Raw genomic sequence first — 18,160 nt, forward strand, 5'->3', positions numbered from 1 at the left:
TATGCCACTGGGTGCCCCGGACCATCCCACTGGGTGGTGGCACCTTGTAGCCCCACACTCAAATCACCAGCTAGTTGGCTAAAAGTCCAGCTGCCCGGACCCCACAGGGACATACTGAATCTAACAGCTGGAGTTAAACAAGGTCTCCAGCATAACTCAGACATAATTGACCTACAGGGAATCCTGATTGAACCCGAAACTCTCAAGACTCATATGAAGAAACTGAGCCCAGAAAGCAGTAGTGGCAACCTAGAGTCACAGGAAACAACAGTGGCACAGCAAAGAGAACTCAGGAGTCCTGACTCTTAGCCCCTAAGGCCTTGCTATTCACAGTGGTCCCCAGGGCAGCAGCAGCAGCCTTACCCAGGAGCTTGTTGGAAAGGCAAATTCCAGCTCCATCCCAGACCTACTAACTCAGAATCTGAGTTTCAAGAAGACCCCCAGATGATTCCTGTGCACACTGGAGTGGAAGATGTGCTGCCCTACGGCCCAGCCCAAGGCACCTCTGCCAAACAGCAGGGAGTTGGATTCAGCAGAGAGCAACGAACAAAGGTTTAATCAGAGGATGCTTAATGTGTGCTCAGGGGTTAGCATTTCTTTACATCTTGCTCTAAATTAGTGCTACCCACAGTTACATGTCCCTGAAGACACAATGGCTATGAGCAATAGAGCCACACGAGTGTTGTCACACCCTACTGAATATGTTATAATATTCTGGAAAGTGAGAGTCCCAAAAGAGTCTCAGGCATCTGGCAAAGGGACTTGACTACACCTGGGAGCTGTATTCAAAGCGACTGTTCTAAATAAAGTGTCTCTTAGGAAGAGCTCACTCTCAGAGCACAGCAAGCCTGGCTAGACTGGTGCATTTGCACTGGGTGCTACCTCCTGATAAAGTGTAACCAGCTGGTTGGGGGGTGTGGGGAGGGCTTTAGAATAAAGGAAAAGGGGCCAGGCATGGTAGCTCAGGCCTGTAATCCCAGCACTTTGGGAGGGCAAGGCAGGAGGATCACGAGGTCAAGAGATCGAGACCAGCCTGGCCAACATGGTGAAACCCGGTCTCTACTGAAAATACAAAAATCAGCTGGGTGTGGTGGCGTGTACCTGTAATCCCAGCTAATCAGGAGGCTGAAGCAAGAGAATCGCTTGAACCCGGGAGGTGGAGGTTTCAGTGAGCCAAGATCATGCCACTGCACTCCAGCCTGGTGACAGAGCAAGATTCTGTCTCAAAAAAAAAAAAAAAAAAAAGAATAAAGGAAAGGGGTAAGGTGGGGTGGGTAGGGATGCCTCGTGGCAAGGTAGGAAGAAAACCTCAAGGGAGAAGGTTGTCCTGTGGCTCTGGGCATGGCAGGATGTGGATTAACTCAGAAGCCAAAAGGCACAGAGCAAGGACAAGTGCAACCTGTCCTGCAGCAATGTGGAAGTGGGACGGTCCCTGTGGACTGCAGCTGTGCAACTGCAGGGGAAAGACCCTTCCCCAGAGGACACGGGGTGATGGTGAGTGTCCCGGAAAACTCTGTGGTTCTGATGGAAACAGCAGTGACTGAGGTCAAGTCCTGGGATCACAGTTCTGTTGCTACCTGGCTGTGTGTCCTTGAGCAAATGGCTTCTCCTCTCAGCCTTTGTTTTCTCATCTGATCCAATGAAAGCAGATATGAAGCCACTTTGCCCTTTGTTACTTGGAGTGACCTCCGTTTAGAAGTCATAATGGATATACTTTCTAATATTTCACTAGAACATCAGCTCCATGAGGGCAGGGGTATTGTGTTAACTTCCCTGCTGTGTCTTCAGCCCTCAGCACAGGCTGGCACATAGTAGAGGCCCAGTAGGTCTCTGTGGAATCTATGAAAGAATAACTGTGGCCGGGCGCGGTGGCTCACGCTTGTAATCCCAGCACTTTGGGAGGCCGAGGCGGGCGGATCACGAGGTCAGGAGATCGAGACCGCGGTGAAACCCTGTCTCTACTAAAAATACAAAAAATTAGCCGGGCGTGGTGGCGGGCGCCTGTAATCCCAGCTACTCGGAGAGGCTGAGGCAGGAGAATGACGTGAACCTGGGAGGTGGAGCTTGCAGCGAGCCAAGATTGCGCCACTGCACTCCAGCCTGGGCGACAGAGCGAGACTCCGTCTCAAAAAAAAAAAAAAAAAAAAAAGAAAGAATAACTGCACAGGCAAGAAGGTCCAGGGTACCAGTGATGCAATGCCGCCACACTCTCAGACCCTGGAGGAGGACAGTGGCCAGGCAGGTGGTTACAGGTACCTTGCCTGCTCTGTGGCCCTCACAGCACAGCCCAAACTGAGCCACTCACACAGAAAGTGGGGAAGGTTGATGGTTAAAGTCCAGCCCCATCTCACCTCCTCCCACCACCCCAGCTCTGTCCGGGCCTTACAGGTGAGGAGGACTAAGAGGGCATTGTGAGCCACATCAGAATGGGCCATGAAGACTGGCCGGTGGAGGGGCCTTGTATTCCTGGGGAGGGGACTTTCAGGGGAAGGGCCCACTGCCACCCACACATACCCAGTCCCTGCCACCTTCAGTTAGGACATCTAGAAAATGGAGATAACTGCCTGCCTCACAGAGCTGTCATCCTCACAGCAAGGGGACATGCTTAGAGTAGCAGCTCGGACACAGCAGGTACTCAGTAAGTGCTAGCTGCTGCCACTAGTAAGTTCCAGTCCCCGGCCCCTGTGCTCTGCCCACTGCACCAAAACAAAACGGGCACATCGACTTGGTGTTGTCCCACTCTGCCAAGTGCTCCTCACACCCCGTTGTGCCCATCTCTCTCCACTCAGCAATCCAAGGAGCCTCATTTAGGAACAGGCTGTTCCTGCCACACGGTGTGGCCTTTAGGAGAGTCGTTCTTCCTCCCCAGGGCTGGGTTTCCTGGGAGATTTCCTCTGACTTAGAAGATGGTTGGGCTAAATGAGACTGCAGGCCAAGAGTGCTTTGAAGAGCAGAGCACGAGGGGTTCCTCGCTGGAAGAGATTATGACAAGAGGAGATGGCGGGGCCTCGATGCAGCACCCACAGGATCCCGGGACAAGGAGAGTGGAAGCCAGATGAGGACCTGTCTCTAAGTCTCTCCAGTCTATCCACGGGGTCCCAGTGGGCCCACCCCGGTTATGGCTCACCCCTTCCCCTTGCAAGGCAGAGATCAAGTCCACAAGCACTTTGTTGAGGAATAAACCAAAGGTCCTTTCTCTCCAAAAACACTGCTCTGTTTCACAGCTGAGATACTGAGGGCCAGAGAGGGAAAGTCACCACATCCGTGGGACATTCCATGAGCTAGGCGAGCGTGGCTAGCAGGACCCAGAAAAATGGCTGCCTTCTATCGTGCTTTGACGGGGCTGGGGAACTGGCAACTGGCTCACTACCCACCAGTCAGTTGGCACAAATCCCACCGTTCGACCTGGGTCCTTTGCCTTAAGACTTCCTCGTCTGTCCAAATGCAGCCCTCCCCCTCCTCACCTTATTCCCCCATGCCCCCCCATCAACCTCCACCTGCCCACCCAAAAAGCCTTTGAGCCATTTCACTCTGGTGTGAATTCTTCTATCCAGAGTCCCCCCATCCCCTCCTCAGTGGGTAGCAGGCAAGAAGGCCCCAGGCTAAGGGAGGGGACAGGGACCAGAATGGCAGCAGAACTCCGACTGCCCTGTCTTCCATTTCAGGGTGGGGGCCTCAGAGCTGCTGAGGTCTGGGAGGGGGGCACTGGGAAGGAAGCCCCAGCCTGGCAGCAGCAGTCCTGGAGGTCAGGGCTAATCAGCGGCAGCCTCCCCTTGGGCGCCCCTCCCAGGGGCTGGAACTGCATTCTCCACCCACTCCCTGCCCTCCCACTTACTCTAAGGTGCAGGTGATCAGTCCAGGAGCCAATGACCTTGTACTCGGCAGAGTCGTTGCGCAGCTGGTATTGGTAGATGTCATAGCGCCCAGGCGCATCTCCATTCTCATTGAAGGTCACGGGGTTCCCTGCGATGCCTGTAAGGGTGGGCGGGTGTCTTTACAGAGCCTTTACCCAGAGGCAGGGCGGATGATGAGCCTGGGGCAGAGACCTCTCTGACACACCCCTTCATGGAACATCCTGGGAGATTTCACCTCTTGGAAACATCAGGAGAGGCCCCCCATTCCCACCCCACAGAGCCTAAGGGTCCCTCCCCTCGGGCATGGCCCAGGATACCCAGGGTCAGGCACAGTCCGCACCACACCCCCACCTGAGAAGTTGACGTTTCGGATGTACTTAAGCAGCTGGGTGCCATCTACAGGGTCCATGCGCGGGCAGAGCCCCACGCGGCCGGGACACAGGTCACGGTGCATGGCGTGCAGCGCGTGGCCCATGGCATACACGGCATCGATCACAAACTGCACCTTCCCCTCCTGCTCATAAGCTGAATCCTGCCCAATTCGCTCACGGTCTGCAATGAAACACCAGGAACAGGGACACTCGTGAGGCCCACTGTCCTTACAGTGGTGTCATGGGAGCCAGACCACCCTCTGACACCTGGAGAGGTGGCACAGCCCATCTGTGCATGGCCAGGCCTCCTGACTCCCAGCCCAGTGCTCTATCACCCAGGAGATGGCCCTGTGCAGGTGCCTGGAGACAGGCCATTGGGTGTAATGGGAGAGTCCACCGGCCTGGACACCGTACCACTGATGCCTGTGCCACCCAAGGTACCAGAATATCCAGGGCAGACTCCCTTGTCACCTTTCACCCTGGAAGGCAGTGTCCCAGAAGTCTCCCTGTGGCTGTGGCCCTTGTTGCCTTCCCCCAAGCCTGGCCTGGGATAATCTCGGGAACAGCTACCCCTCTCGAAGTCTAGGAAACAGCCAGGACAGGGGCTATGCCCATCAATGAGGGGAGTGCCCTTAAAGCCACTCACCCATGGGCAGTTGCTCCAGCCAGAGGATGTTGCCCTCACCCCAGGGTATGGGTACGGAAACTGAGGCCCAGAGAGGCTGAAAGACTGCCCTCAATGGTTTCTAGTCACCCTAAATACCAGAAGTCACCATCGCCCCCATCCATCCCTCTTCTACCTCAGGGACAACCCTCTTGTCCCCCAGTGGCAAGGATAAGTGAACTTCGCAAACCGAGAAACCCATCCCCATGGGCTTCTCACTGCTAACTGCAATGGCTCCCCAAGGCACCGTGACCGGGGTCTGACCTCCCATCTTCCTCCCCTCCCCTCTGCGTCCACTGACCTCTGCTCTGGGGCCCTGTGCAGCCTCCTTCGTTGTCCACGTCAGCAAAAAGGGGATCATGATCCCACCTCACAGAGCTGCTGTGAGGCTTCCATGAGATTAGGTAGCAAAAACACTTGACAGCTAGCAGGTGGCTCGTCCACGGTACCCCATGTGCTAAGTGGGCAGAACAGGAGCTTCCAAGAGGGCTATGGAGGTCCCTGAGCTGGAGCAGGTGGGACAACTTTGTGGAGGGGGAGGTGGTTCTTGGCCTGGGCCCTGGGTAATCATAATATTAGATAACATATTGAATAACAACAATAACATTAAGTAAGTAACTTCCACCAGTACCTGCTATGGGTCAGGCATTGTACGGAACTCTTGATGTATATTCACTCATTGATTTCTCACAACAATGCTCTGGTGTAATCACCTCCATTGTAGAGACGAAGAAACTAGCTGGGCATGGTGGCTCACGCCTGTAATCCCAGCACTTTGGGAGACTGAGGCGGGTGGATCACTTGAGGTCAGGAGTTCAAGACCAGCCCGGCCAACACGGTGAAACCCCATCTCTACTCAAAATACCAAAATTAGCTGGGAACATCAGGAGAGGCCTGATGGGAGGTAGCTGTAATCCCTGCTACTCAGGGGGCTGAGGCACGAGGATCACATGAACCCGGGAGGCGGAGGTTGCAGTGAGCTGAGATTGCACCATTGCACTCCAGCCTGAGCGACAGAGTGAGACTCCATCTCAAAAAGAAACTGAAGCCCTGAGCACAGGACAGCTCAGTAACATTCCAGGACCATGAAGAGCTGATGTGAACCCAGGTACTCCAACTCCAACCCTGAGCACCACACTCTGCCACACAGGGATGCGGGCGGGCAGCAACATGGGGAGGGGACCAGGGATCTGAAGTGAGGACATGGGGGCAGGAGGATGGCTGGGAGAAGAAAGGGGGAGGATGGGCAGAGATAGGGAAGCCTGGCTTCCCCTCCCAAGACCACAGCCCTTGCATACAGCATGGCCTCCTTCCTCGAGGCCAGGACGAGGAAATTACTCCTCCTATCGCTCTACTCCTAGCCCTTGCCTCTCAGCTAGAGGGCACATGCCACACTGCACAGAAGAAATTCCCCAGAGGGCAGCAGGGTGCGCGGCTGCACCTGCATCCTGCCCCTATAGGCCAGGGTTAAGCTCTGTCCACACGAGGCAGTGATTCCCCGGGGACTCCAGCGGTCACTGTGTCCAGCCCCCTGCCTTGGACACCCTGAAGGCAGACCCAGGGTGCAGGGGATCTCACTGCCTCTCCTTGAGGTCTGCTGCACCCTCTAATCCCTTCATAGCCTCTAATCCCGGCCACACCAGTGGCCACACTCACACAAGGATGTGGGGATGGGGGATAGCTGGCCTGGTCACTCATTAACCCTGCCAGCCAGAACCACATCCCATTTTCAGCCTTGCTCAGGGTAGGTACTCACATATTGCTGAGTGGACAATAGAAACCATAGAACCACAATGCCTGGGACACCAGGACCACAGGGGTCATCTGCCCCCACTGCCATTTTAAAGACAAGAAAACTGAGGCTGGTGGGGAAGCCCAGGTCACACAACCAGGGGCGACAGGCTGGGCACTCCCAGCTTCCAGACCCCATCCCTGCTCCATCCCAGGCTGCACTTGACTTGGGTCGTGTCTGCTAGCTTTGCTAACCAGCAACACTTTTTCCAGGCCAAGGCACAAACAGACAGGATGAACACGAAAGACAGCTTCACCATCCTGCCTTGTCCGAGGCCTCTGATCACAAGGTCACGAGGGCCTAGGGAGAAATGGAATGGACGATCCCATCCCCAAAGGACACAGAGAAGGCTGGGACAGTGTCGCCTGCAAAGGCCCTCCCTGGACCCACACTTGCTCCCTGCAGGCCCCTAGGCCCTGCCCTCTCCAGCCTGAAGAAGCATAAAACACTACTTGACTCCCCCACAGCTCCCATCACACCCTCATCTCATATGGATGAGAGACTAAATTATTAACCAGGGATGGAGTGGGAGGCTGCGGCTGCTGCAGAGAGAAGGCAGCTCTCTCTCAAGATCCAGGCTAGCTGGATCTCTGGGGAAACATACCTCCCCCACGAGGCTGGCCTCAGCCTCTCCTCAGAGGGTCCCGCGGAAGCAACCACTCCTGGGCCACTTGGGCTCGGGGCCAAGTGCTCTCTCTGGGGTCACGAAGCCATCGGTGTGGATGCTAGCGTGGATATCCCACAGAAGCCCCCTGGCCAGGGTAACCTGCCTCCACCCAGGGCAGCTCTGGGGGAAGGGCTCCAGAGTGCTAGGCCTGGGGTGCTGCCCCCACAGAGCATCCATCCCAGCGCTGTCACAGCAGCGTGGACTTCTAGCAACTTCTCAGCTCCCTGTGGCCTCCTGGACTTTGTCTCAAGTCTAGCCCCAGTAACATATGGGAAGACTGGGGTGCAGTGAAGTGACCAGGCCATGAGGATGTCCACCACACACATACACACACACACAGAGAGAGACATACATACATACGCATATACACACAGACACACACACACACAGAGACATACATACATACACATATACACACAGACACACACACACAGATACACACACACACAGACATACACTGAAATAAACACACACACACACCAGATACACACACACACACACACACACACAGAAACACACACACACCCACCACACCACACATACTCCTCAACTGTGACCTCAGATGCCTCAGGCCCTCCCCTTGTGCCCCACAGGAAATAACGACAGGACCTAGGTGACTCCCCTGGAGGGGTAGCAGGGCATGTAGGGGAGGGGTGGGGGATACTGCAGGAACCACAAACCCTCACTAAACAAGACAGGACGCTCTGGCCTAAATGAGCAGCTACAACTGTGCCTGTGACGGCAGCAGCTTTGGGCTCACTCAACCCGGCTCCTCAGCAAGTGACTCTGCAGCTGTGGCTCATGCTTACCCAGAGCCATCGTGTGCCTGGCACATTGCCTTTCCACAGCTCTAGGAGACAGGCTTCACTGGCCCCCTCACAGGGGAGGTAGCAAGGTTTGCAGTTGGGTGGGTGGCATCCCAGAGCCTCACAGGAATCCTGGCACCAAGTAAGTGTTTGACACATACCTGTAGATGGAGCTAGCTGGGAAGTGGTGGAGCTGGGACTTGAACCAACATCTCTTTGGTTGTCCAAAAGAGTCTTCAGTACCCTGAACTGCCCCTCCTCCATTTAGCCGCTGACCTGCCTCCTTCCCCCTGTCCTGGGACCCAGGCCCTGCCCCCATTGTCTGGCCAGGCCTAACCAGGGATTAAGGACTCCCTGTCTGCAGGTCTAGAAGAGGAAGGTGGCAGTGGAGAGAAAGGGGTGGGAAAATCCCCTCTCGTGGGTGGGCAGGAACCCCAGGACCAGGCAGGGGCACCGCAGTTCTGGGAGGAAGCAAGACATGCATTTCTGAGAGCTGTCGGAGGAGACGAATTCCAGACACATGGCAGCAGTGACAGCAGCAACAGTTTGAAGATGTCCTAATTGTGTCCCGGGGCACAATGAGGCAGAGATGCATTTGGCTCTGCCACAGGTGACAGTCAGCTGGGGAACCATCCAGGGAGGATTTTCTCCATCAAAACCCCGAAGCGTGGTTACTACGGCGACTGCAGCCTTTGTCTGCAGGTTGTAAATTGTAATTGAAATGAGTTTTCAAGGTTGAAATAATCAAAGTCCTTCTCATCTCCCCCCTTGCTTCTCCACAACTCACCTGCCCAGCCACAATCCTCCAGTTCTAGCACTGGTACACACGTGCATGCATACACATTGCTGAAGCAGCTCCCTCACACCAGGGTAGACAAAATCCACCACACAGACACTCACAGGTATTCACATCTGCATGCACAGAGTAGCAAATACACAAACCTTCATACATTTACACATGTCTACACACACACATGCATGCTCTAACACAGGTGTACATATAAATGCTTCCAATATAGCTACAGCTACACATTTAACACGACACTAATATAAACACATGGGCATTCAGATTCACCCACTGGCTTAGGCTGAGAAGTCCCCAAGCAGATGCTGAGGAGGACTTGAGAGCAAGGGTTTTATTGGGGGGTGACGCCAGGAAGCATAAGGAGGGGACAGGGAGGTGAGGTGGGGGAGGAAAGTCAACTAATGCCAGCGTGTGGGGCTTCGTCCTGCTGGGGACCTCCAGAAGACTCTGCAAACTACACCTGGGCGTTGTCCCATCCACGGGGATAAATGCTCCAGCTCCGCCGGTCCTGGGCTGAGGGCTGCTCCCAGAGGCATGAGCCCCATTGGTGCACACAGGGATGGTGAGTGCTGAGGGGTATGGCTGGGGCACCGATAGCATCTGCTAAACGTGTCATTCACATGTGCAGTCAAGCACGATCCATGTCTACACCACACACCTACACAGATATAAACCCACATTTACACAGCCTGTCTCCCAGAGCTATGGGAAGGTGAGGTGCCAGGCACACGATGGCTCTGGGTGGGCATGAGCCACAGATATACACCTATACCCATTTTCGTCTCTTAAGCAAACTTCCAGGGAGTAGGGAGTAAAACAAGGGGGTCCCAGAACCCCTCGAGAGAGGGCTGTCTGGTGTCACGGACCAAACAAACACACATGGCTCTGACTCTCGGCTGGGCCATGGCCCAGCTATACACTCTAGGCCAAGTATAGGAGTGTCCTAGCGCCTCAGTCTCCCAAGTGTGAATTCCGGACAGTAAGATTTACTTCGAGGGGCCGCTGGGAGGACTGAGGGAGATGCAACACCATGTCTTGTGCACGGAAGTCCTCTCTCAGCCTCAGCTCTCCTTTTCTCCCTGACACGCCCCCGCTGGATGACGCCCCACCCCTGGAGGCCTCCCTGTCTGCAGCCTGGCTGGCGCTGGCTCTAGTGCTGATTCTCCCCACTCCTTCCCCACCAACATGCGATGGGTGAGGGATGCCCACCGCATAGGCAGACCCAGGTCAGCTCAGCCTAGCTCAACATATGGATGGGGTGGAGACAGCTGCCACTCTGTGCTGCCTCAGACATTCAGTTCCTTCTGTCCCTCAAGTCCTGTTCCCGAGTCCAGGCTCACCATCCCACAAGCCCCCAAATTCCCAGAAGTCACCAGCCAGGATTTCCCTGGCCCAGAGTCACACGCTTGCTCTTCAGCCCTATACCGCGATTCTGCCGGTCCCCTCGTCTCAAATTTTCATCCTCATCAAGTCGCCCGCTTTCCAGTCTGGGAATTTCTAACCCACTTGGCTGGGTCTCCTCCATCCCTAGCTCTGTCCCCCACAACTCAGCCTTGGCCCAACACCAACTCCTTCCAGTCCCAATGAATGATGCACCCAGGTGTTTTGAGGGCTTAGTGGTTGGATCAAAAGGGATCCCCATCTCAGTGATAAGGAAACTGAGGCCCGAGGAGGTGACGCAGCTTACCCAGTGGGAGTCGCCTCTTGACTCCCTCTCAAGTGGTCTTTTACAAGCTCCAAGAGCGCTGTGGTAGCATCGCCCGGGGCTCTTCAACCTTGAGCCAGCCACAGGCTCCTTTTGAAGGAAACGATTCTTGCAGACCCTCAAGAATATGACCCCAGCAAGAAAACACTGAGGAGAGAAGCTGAGAGCTTGGCTATGACAGTGAAGCCCAGCTGCAAATGACCACAGCAGCAGAGAAGCCGTGTCTCTGAGTCTGGGAGAGCTCACTTCGGGATGGCCATCAACATGAGAATGCAGACTTTAAGAATCGTCATGGCACTCCTGGGTCCCTGCGAATCTGGCCTCAAGAACGTGTCCTCAGATGTACACAGACCTCACTTTGAGAAACAGGATTCGAGCCCCAGGGTCTGGTGGGGCCAGCTGGAAACCCCCACTCAGCCCCTTGCTGGGCCTGGCAAGTCACTTAGCATCTCTGAGCTCCAGGCCCCTCGTCTGTGAAGTAAAGCTGGCACCTGGGACTAGGCAAGCAGAGTCACATCTGGCGCCTGCACAGCCCAGTGCCCAAGAAGGACCAGCTCTCGACTCCTCCCTGCTTCTGAGGCCAACACACCTCAGCTGAGAAGCTGGGGCTCAGCTCTCCCACATAGGAGGGGCTGGGGCTGGGGATGAGGGAACTCTGGGGACTGACTCTCAGGCAGATGTGGATGAGCTGCCCCTGCTAACAACTCCCAACACAGACATCCCTCTCCCCCATTATTCAGCAGCCTCCCTTCAAGCAGCATCTAGCTTTCCCCCTTACTAGGTGACAAAGTTTGGCTCTGTGTCCCCACCCCAAATCTCACCTCAAATTATAATCCCCACATGTGAGGGGAGGGACTTGGTGGGAGGTGACTGGATCATGGGGGCGGATTTCCCCCATGCTGTTTTCATGATAGTGAGTTCTCAAGAGATCTGATGGTTTAAAAGTGTGGCACTTCCCCTCTCACCCCTCTCTCCTGTTCCACCATGGTAAGCCGTGCTTGCTTCCTCTTCGCCTTCCGCCATGATTGTAAGTTTCCTGAGGCCTCCCAGTCACGCTTCCTGTACAGCCTGCAGAACTGTGAGTCCATTAAACCTCTTGTCTTCATAAATTACCCAGTCTAAGGTAGTTCTTTATAGCAGCGTGAGAACAACTAACACACTAGGTCTTTCTCTTTAAGGTAGAAATATGAGGTCATTTCTCTGATTTAAGCAAACAAACAAATCCCCTCTCTTGACCTGCCCCTCCCCAGCTAGCATCCCCTTTCTCTGTTCCTGCTTACAATGTAGCTCCTCGAAAGAGGTGCCTCTGCTCACTGTCATCAGTTTCTCTCCTCTGTCTCCTGACCAACTCCAGTCTGGCTTTTGTGCCCACCTCTCTAAGGAGACTGCTCTTGCGGAGGTCACAATCGCCCCCCAGGTGGCTAAGTCCAATTGCCTGGTCCAGCCCTTGTCTCACTTGGCCCCTGGACAGCGTGTGATGGAGACAGTCACTCCCTCCTCCAGTGCTCTCTTTTTCGCCGCCGGGACACCACGCTCTGGGCCCTGCTGCCTCCCAGGCTGCCCCTCCTCAGCTTCCGTGCTGGCCCCCCTCTCTCTGCCCCCAACACTCCAGCATCCAGGGCTCACTGGGACCTCTTCTCTAGCCACACACACTCCTTGGTGCTCCCAGCCAGCCCCATCTGTACTCTGCCACCTCCCCAGTCACAAGGCCACTCTAGCCTCTCCCTGACTCCAGCACCTATTCTACAAGGCCATGTGGGTCCCAGCAGGCATCCCACTCTCCACATGGCCTCCACAAAAGCCCTGCCTTCCTTCTCAGCCTGCTCCTCCTCCCGCCCACCCCATCGTAGTGCGTGGCAATTTCATCCATCTCCTTGTTCCAGCAGAGAATGCTGAAGCCATCCTTGACTTTCTGTCATCTTTCTCTCACCTTAAATCCTTCCATAAACACCACGGCCACACTGCAAAGTTTACAAAGAATCTGACCCCTTCTCACCACCTCCATGACCACCACCCGCCCCAGGCCCATCATTCCCACCTGGATTATAGCACCATCCTCCTAACTGGTCTCCCACTCTGCCCTCGCTCCCAGAGAGGAGTGAGCCGGTAGCAGCCCAGTGATCTCATTAGGACATAAATCAGGTAACGTCAATCCTCTTTAAAACCCTGCAATGGCTTGTCCCCTTGTGCATAAAAAACTAAATCCTTACGAACTGCCCACAAGGCTCACATGATCTGCACCACCTGCCCATCACTCCCCCATGACCCTGTCTCCTGCCTGTTGCTCTCTCTGCTTCAGCCACACTGGCCTCCTCGTTGCTCCCCAGGCTTGCCAGGCATGAGCCCACCCCAGGGCCTTTGCACTTGCTGAGCGCTGTGCCTGGCATGCCCTTTCCTAGGTCTCCACATGACTCTCTCTCTCACAGTCTTCAGGTGTTCGCTCCAGGATCACCCTGAAATAGTTCAGATGTTTGTCCCCTCCAAATCTCATGTCGAAATGTGATCCCCAGTGTTGAAGGTGGGGCCTGGTGGGATGTGTTTGAGTCATGGGGGTGGATTCCTCATGAGTGGCTGGACACCCTCCTCATGGTAATGAGTGAGTTCTCACTCTATTAGTTACAAGATTTGATTGTTAAAAAGAGCCTGGCTCCTCCTCCTGCTCTTTCCCCTGTCTCCCTCCCGCCATGACGGGAAGCCTCCTGAAGCCCTCACCAGAAGCAGATGCGGGTGCCATGCTTCTCGCACAATCTGCAGAAACGTGAGCCAAATAAGCTTCTTTTCTTTATGAATTACCCAGCCTCAGGTATTCCTTTATAGCAATGCAAACGGACTAGCACACACTTTCTCACTGAGAACTTCTGACTTAAAAGTGCAGCATTCCTGTCCTCCCAGCACTCCCAGTTTCCTCCAAGAGGCCTCCAGGCTCTGCCTTCTCCAGCCTCATAGTTAGGCCTTTTCTGGAGCCATGGCACTGACTGCCAGGCCATGCCACCATCCGCTATACCTTGTCTGCAATGCCACTCACAAGATGGCTCCCCAGGGCAGGTCTGTCCCCCTCACTGAGCCCAACACAGGGCTGGCTGGGCACACAGTCAGGCTCTTCATCTATGCTGTTGGTTTCCCAGTTGATGAGTGGGAAGCAGCACTGAGTGAAAGGCCAATGGTTTGAACGACTGTGAGTTCCTCTAATGGGGGCACGGCCTGGCACATAAAGGGTGCTTCCAAATGTTGGCCTTTCTTACTTGCCCAAGGAGGGAGGCTTCCTCAGGTTCTCTTCGGGATGCAGAGGTGGGAAGACCTTTCACAGGCAGGCTGGAGAAGCCAGGAGGGGCCTGGGGCTGGGATAGCATCTGGTCTAAGCAAAATGTCTCTAGAGCCAAATGGTCGGATTCAAACCCCAACTCTGTGTGACTCTGGGCAAGTCCCTAACCTCTCTGTGCCTCAGTTGCCTCATCTGTAACGTGGGTTGCTCCAAAAATTAAATGCAAAATACTGGAACAGAGCTTGACAATTAATAAATGCTATATAAATATTAGCTGTGATTATGTTTCCACTATTATTGTTGTTACTGCTGGTAGCACAGGCTGGGTGACTGGCATCTCCCCACACACCCCCAGCCACCATGCAGCTGCCCTCTCTCTCTGAGCTCCCAGCCCCTCTGTGCAGCAGGCAGTAAATTTTTCCTATCTCCTCATAAACCGGGCCTTCCTCCGCTCAGCCGTCACCTGGCTGGCAGCGCTGTCAAAAAGACGGATGCCACATGTGCCTTGTTTACGACTTTAATTCCCAAACCCTGTTCTTTGGGCTCCCAGGGAGGGCCTGGGAGGAAAGGAGGAGGCGGGCGCTATCTTCCCGTAGGCTTGACAGCTGCAGAGATGCCCCCCTCAGAGACCCCAGCTCGCTGAGGTTGGGGGGATCCATGGGCCATCTGCAAGTGCTTCCTGCAGATAAGCTCCCATCACTTCCTTGGAAGCCATGAGGGAGGTAGCACTCTGCTGGGGATGGAGCTCTTGGGAGAATGGGAGGGGATAATATAATTCCCATTGCACAGATGAGGAAATCGAGGCCCCCAGAGGTGAGGTAACCTGCCCAAGGCCACATGGCTAGGAAGTGGCAGCACCAGCATTCACACCCAGGTCTGCAGGACTCTAATAGCCGTATGTTTGAGAAAGAATGAGTGCTCTACCATACACCCAACCCTGACCCCTTCAGCACACACCAGTCCAGCCTCCAGCTGCCAGCATGTGCCAGCCTTCTGAGGCTTTCTTGGGCACAGGAGCCCTCTCCATTTGGCAGGCTGGAGGTGCCAAGGAATTAATGGCCTCTAGGAGCATCCCTCCACCAATGACTGATGGGGCACACACATACCCTGGCTCCCTCTCACTCTCTGTGGGATGACTGAGAGGCCTGTTCCTCTGTCCCAAGAGGATTAAGCTCAAATTGTTCACAGTGGCAACCAGCTTGATCTCACACCCTTCATCTCTGCTCTCTCTCCTCTTTCCTAGAATCCCTTCCTAAATCAGCTGCTTGCTGTCAAATCCTCATCTTGGGGGAACTCCACTTCAGACAGCCTTGAAGGATTAATCAAATCTTCCCAAGTGTAAGATCCCAGGATGAGAGGGTCCTTCCCACCCTCTTGGACGGTCACCAGGCCCATCCATCACCTGGGGTGGGAAGGAATGGATCTGGCAAAGCAAAGGACACAGGAGTGGCACTTGCTCTCTGTGAGACCTTGAGCAGGGCAGGCCTGTGGGACTGAAACAGACAGAGGCCAACTATGGAATGTGAGCACCCAAGAGAGCAGAGTGAGCTGATCTGAAGAGGTGAGGGGGAAGCTAGTCTCTGGAGACAGAGTGAGGGCAGGTGGAGAATAGTTCTCGGAGACCACAGAGCATGCCTGGGCTGGCTGAGGGCAAGAGAGAGGGGCCCCGGAGGAGTGGGAGGGAAGGAGGGGAAGGGCAGGGGCGGGCACTGGCTTGACAGCCAGGCTGCCTGGGTGTGAATCAGCTCTGACAACTCTCTAGCTCTGTGATGGTCACAAGTTGCCTCAGTTTCCTCTTCTGTAAAATGGGAGTTGCATCTGTGACCATCTATACTACCCACCTTCAGGATGGCACATTCTTTCCTCTGGGATCCTACAACAGAACAGACTTGGACTATTAGATTACCCAATTGCCTGTCTAAATCCCAACTCTCCCACTTCCTCTCTGAATCAGCAATAACAATCATTTTATCAGCATCTATCATACACATCATTCTCAGCCAGCCTCCTCACACGCTTTATCTCTAAACCTCACAGCTCATTGAGATAGCTGTTGCCTTCCCTGTTCTACTGATAGCAGCTGAGACTCAGAGAAGTTAGATAACTTGTCCAAGGTCACACAGCAGGGAGGAGGCAGAGCCAGACTCAGACCCAGGCGTGGGTCCTTCCCCTGTCCCTGCTCCCAGCTTTCTGTGGGTGTCACTCCAGACCTCCTGGCCTAAGGCCTTCTCCCGTGGGACAGGCTTAGCTCAGGGGCAGGACGATGGGGAAACCAGAGCTGCCTGCCCCTCCCCCAGGGTCTCAGGTCCCACAAACATTCCCAGCAGCCCCCTCACCCGCCCCTCACCTCACCCAGAGATAGACTGAGAGGCTCACCGCGCCTGGCCTGGGGCCACACAGGGACTCTGACCTGTCTCTGCTGGGGCTCCCAATGCAGCAGGAAGGATTCAGGTCAGCTGAGACGTACCACGTCCACTAGAGCCTCTGCCCCTTTGCTTATGCCTCCTCACCTGTTTAGGGCACACGCCGTCCTCCCTGCGTAACCCACCCCTCCCTCCAAGCCAGAGGCTCCCAAACTTTGCTGCATAGTAGAACCACCTGGGGCACTTCAAAAACTCCTGATGCTCAGGTTGCATCCGGTGCAAATTAAACCAGAATGTCTAGGGTAACCGTATTTTTAAAAGATCCCCCAGGTGATTCAATGTGAACAAAGCTTGGAAACCACTGCTCCAGCTCTAAATACACAATAAAATCACCTAGGGAGCTTTGTAAAAATCCACAGCCTAGGCCCCACCCCTAAGGTTCTGCTCTAGTTGGTCTGGGGGTGGCGCCCTGGTATGGTGTTAAAAGCTCCCAGGTGACTCTAATGCACCTCCAGACTTTACAGCTGCTGCTTACAGATCAGGAAGTGCCTCCATTAACACTTCACTTCCTTCTGGAGATACCCTCTAGGCCGGCTCATCTATCCCGTTGCTCAGACGAGAAAGCAAAGGCCCAAAAAGGTTGCAGAGCTTGCCTCAGGCTCACGGCAAAGCTCTGTGCCTTTTTTCTTTTTTTTTTTTTTGAGACAGAATCTCACTCTGTCACCCAGGCTGGAGTGCAGTGGCACAATCTCGGCTCATTGCAACCTCCACCTCCCAAGCTCAAGCGATTCTCATACCTCAGCCTCCCGAGTAGCTGGCATTACAGTTGCCCACCACCACACCCGGCTAATTTTTGTATTTTTAGTAGAGACAGGGTTTCGCCATGTTGACCAGGCTGGTCTTGAACTCCCAACCTCAGATGATCCACCTGCCTCGGCCCCCTAAGGTGCTGGGATTACAGGCGTGAGCCACCACGCCCAGCCGAGCTCTGTGTTCTTCTGAACCCTGCTCCAGTCCTCCTTCCCCACCTGAGCTGACAATCAGACCAAATGCCTCCCTTAGGACTGCTGGAGAGGTTCATAAATCCTGCCCCAAGGACTAGGAGTCTGGACAGAGCCTACAGGAACTGACCAAAGCCTTCTCCCCTCCTGCCCCTCCCAGACAAAGAGAAGATTCCAGAAAGCCCTTCCCCTTGACAGCCCAGACCCCTCGACAGCCTAGACACTGGGTCCCAGAAGGCCCCAGCTGTCCATCTTGCCACCACTTCCAGTCTTCCCACCCCATCCCCACCCCATCCATCCCCATCCTCACCCCCGATCTAGGTCTGCTGATCTAAATCAGGGTGCCCATACGATTTTCCATCCCGCCTGGGCACTTCCAAGAACCGAAGGTGATGCTCTCAATAATTACACCAGAACACGGGAGACAGGATGCACGGTCACCCCACCCATGAGGGCTCAGCCTCCACACCCAGGCATCTTTACACTTCTCACACGTCTGTTGTGATTACTGCCTGATGCAGGCATTTGCTGAGCAGCCTCGGGCAAGTCACTTGGTCTCTCTGACTCTCCATATCCTCGTCTAGACTGCAGGAATCTTAAGAGTTCCTAGAGTTGCTGTGAGAGTGAAATGTCTTTCACATTTTAAAGATGATATCTTTAAAGTGTCTGAACATGGTAGATACATAGTAAACAGCAATGTTTGTGTTTAGCTCACCCAGGAATACATAAGCCCCACATAAGACACAGGCACACAAACCCCTTCTCTCTCAGGAACACCAGCTCACACACATGCGAAGTCATGTGCCACAGGTGTATACACACACACTGCCACACTGGGCACACTCGCATACCTGCACTCACTCTGCAGAT

At 54.6% G+C, this 18,160-nt stretch overlaps 1 protein-coding gene across 9 annotated transcripts in view; it reads right to left on the reverse strand.

Annotated features, from left to right (window-relative positions):
- GRM4 (glutamate metabotropic receptor 4) overlaps positions 1-18,160 on the reverse strand; it is a 125,031-nt gene that overhangs the window by 18,272 nt on the left and 88,599 nt on the right. For all 9 annotated transcript variants that reach the window (XR_004245806.2, XM_032141647.2, XM_032141655.2 and 6 more), the window contains 2 exons: positions 4,206-4,406; positions 3,836-3,972 (listed from right to left, as the gene is read on the reverse strand). Coding sequence is in view for 8 of the 9 variants with exons in the window: in XM_032141647.2 (XP_031997538.1) it covers positions 3,836-3,972; positions 4,206-4,406 (338 nt within the window). In the remaining variant the exon portion in view is untranslated. The remainder of the gene's footprint in view (positions 1-3,835; positions 3,973-4,205; positions 4,407-18,160) is intronic.

This window comes from Hylobates moloch, unplaced genomic scaffold, assembly GCF_009828535.3.
Source record: "Hylobates moloch isolate HMO894 unplaced genomic scaffold, HMol_V3 SCAFFOLD_20, whole genome shotgun sequence".
NCBI lineage: Eukaryota > Metazoa > Chordata > Mammalia > Primates > Hylobatidae > Hylobates > Hylobates moloch.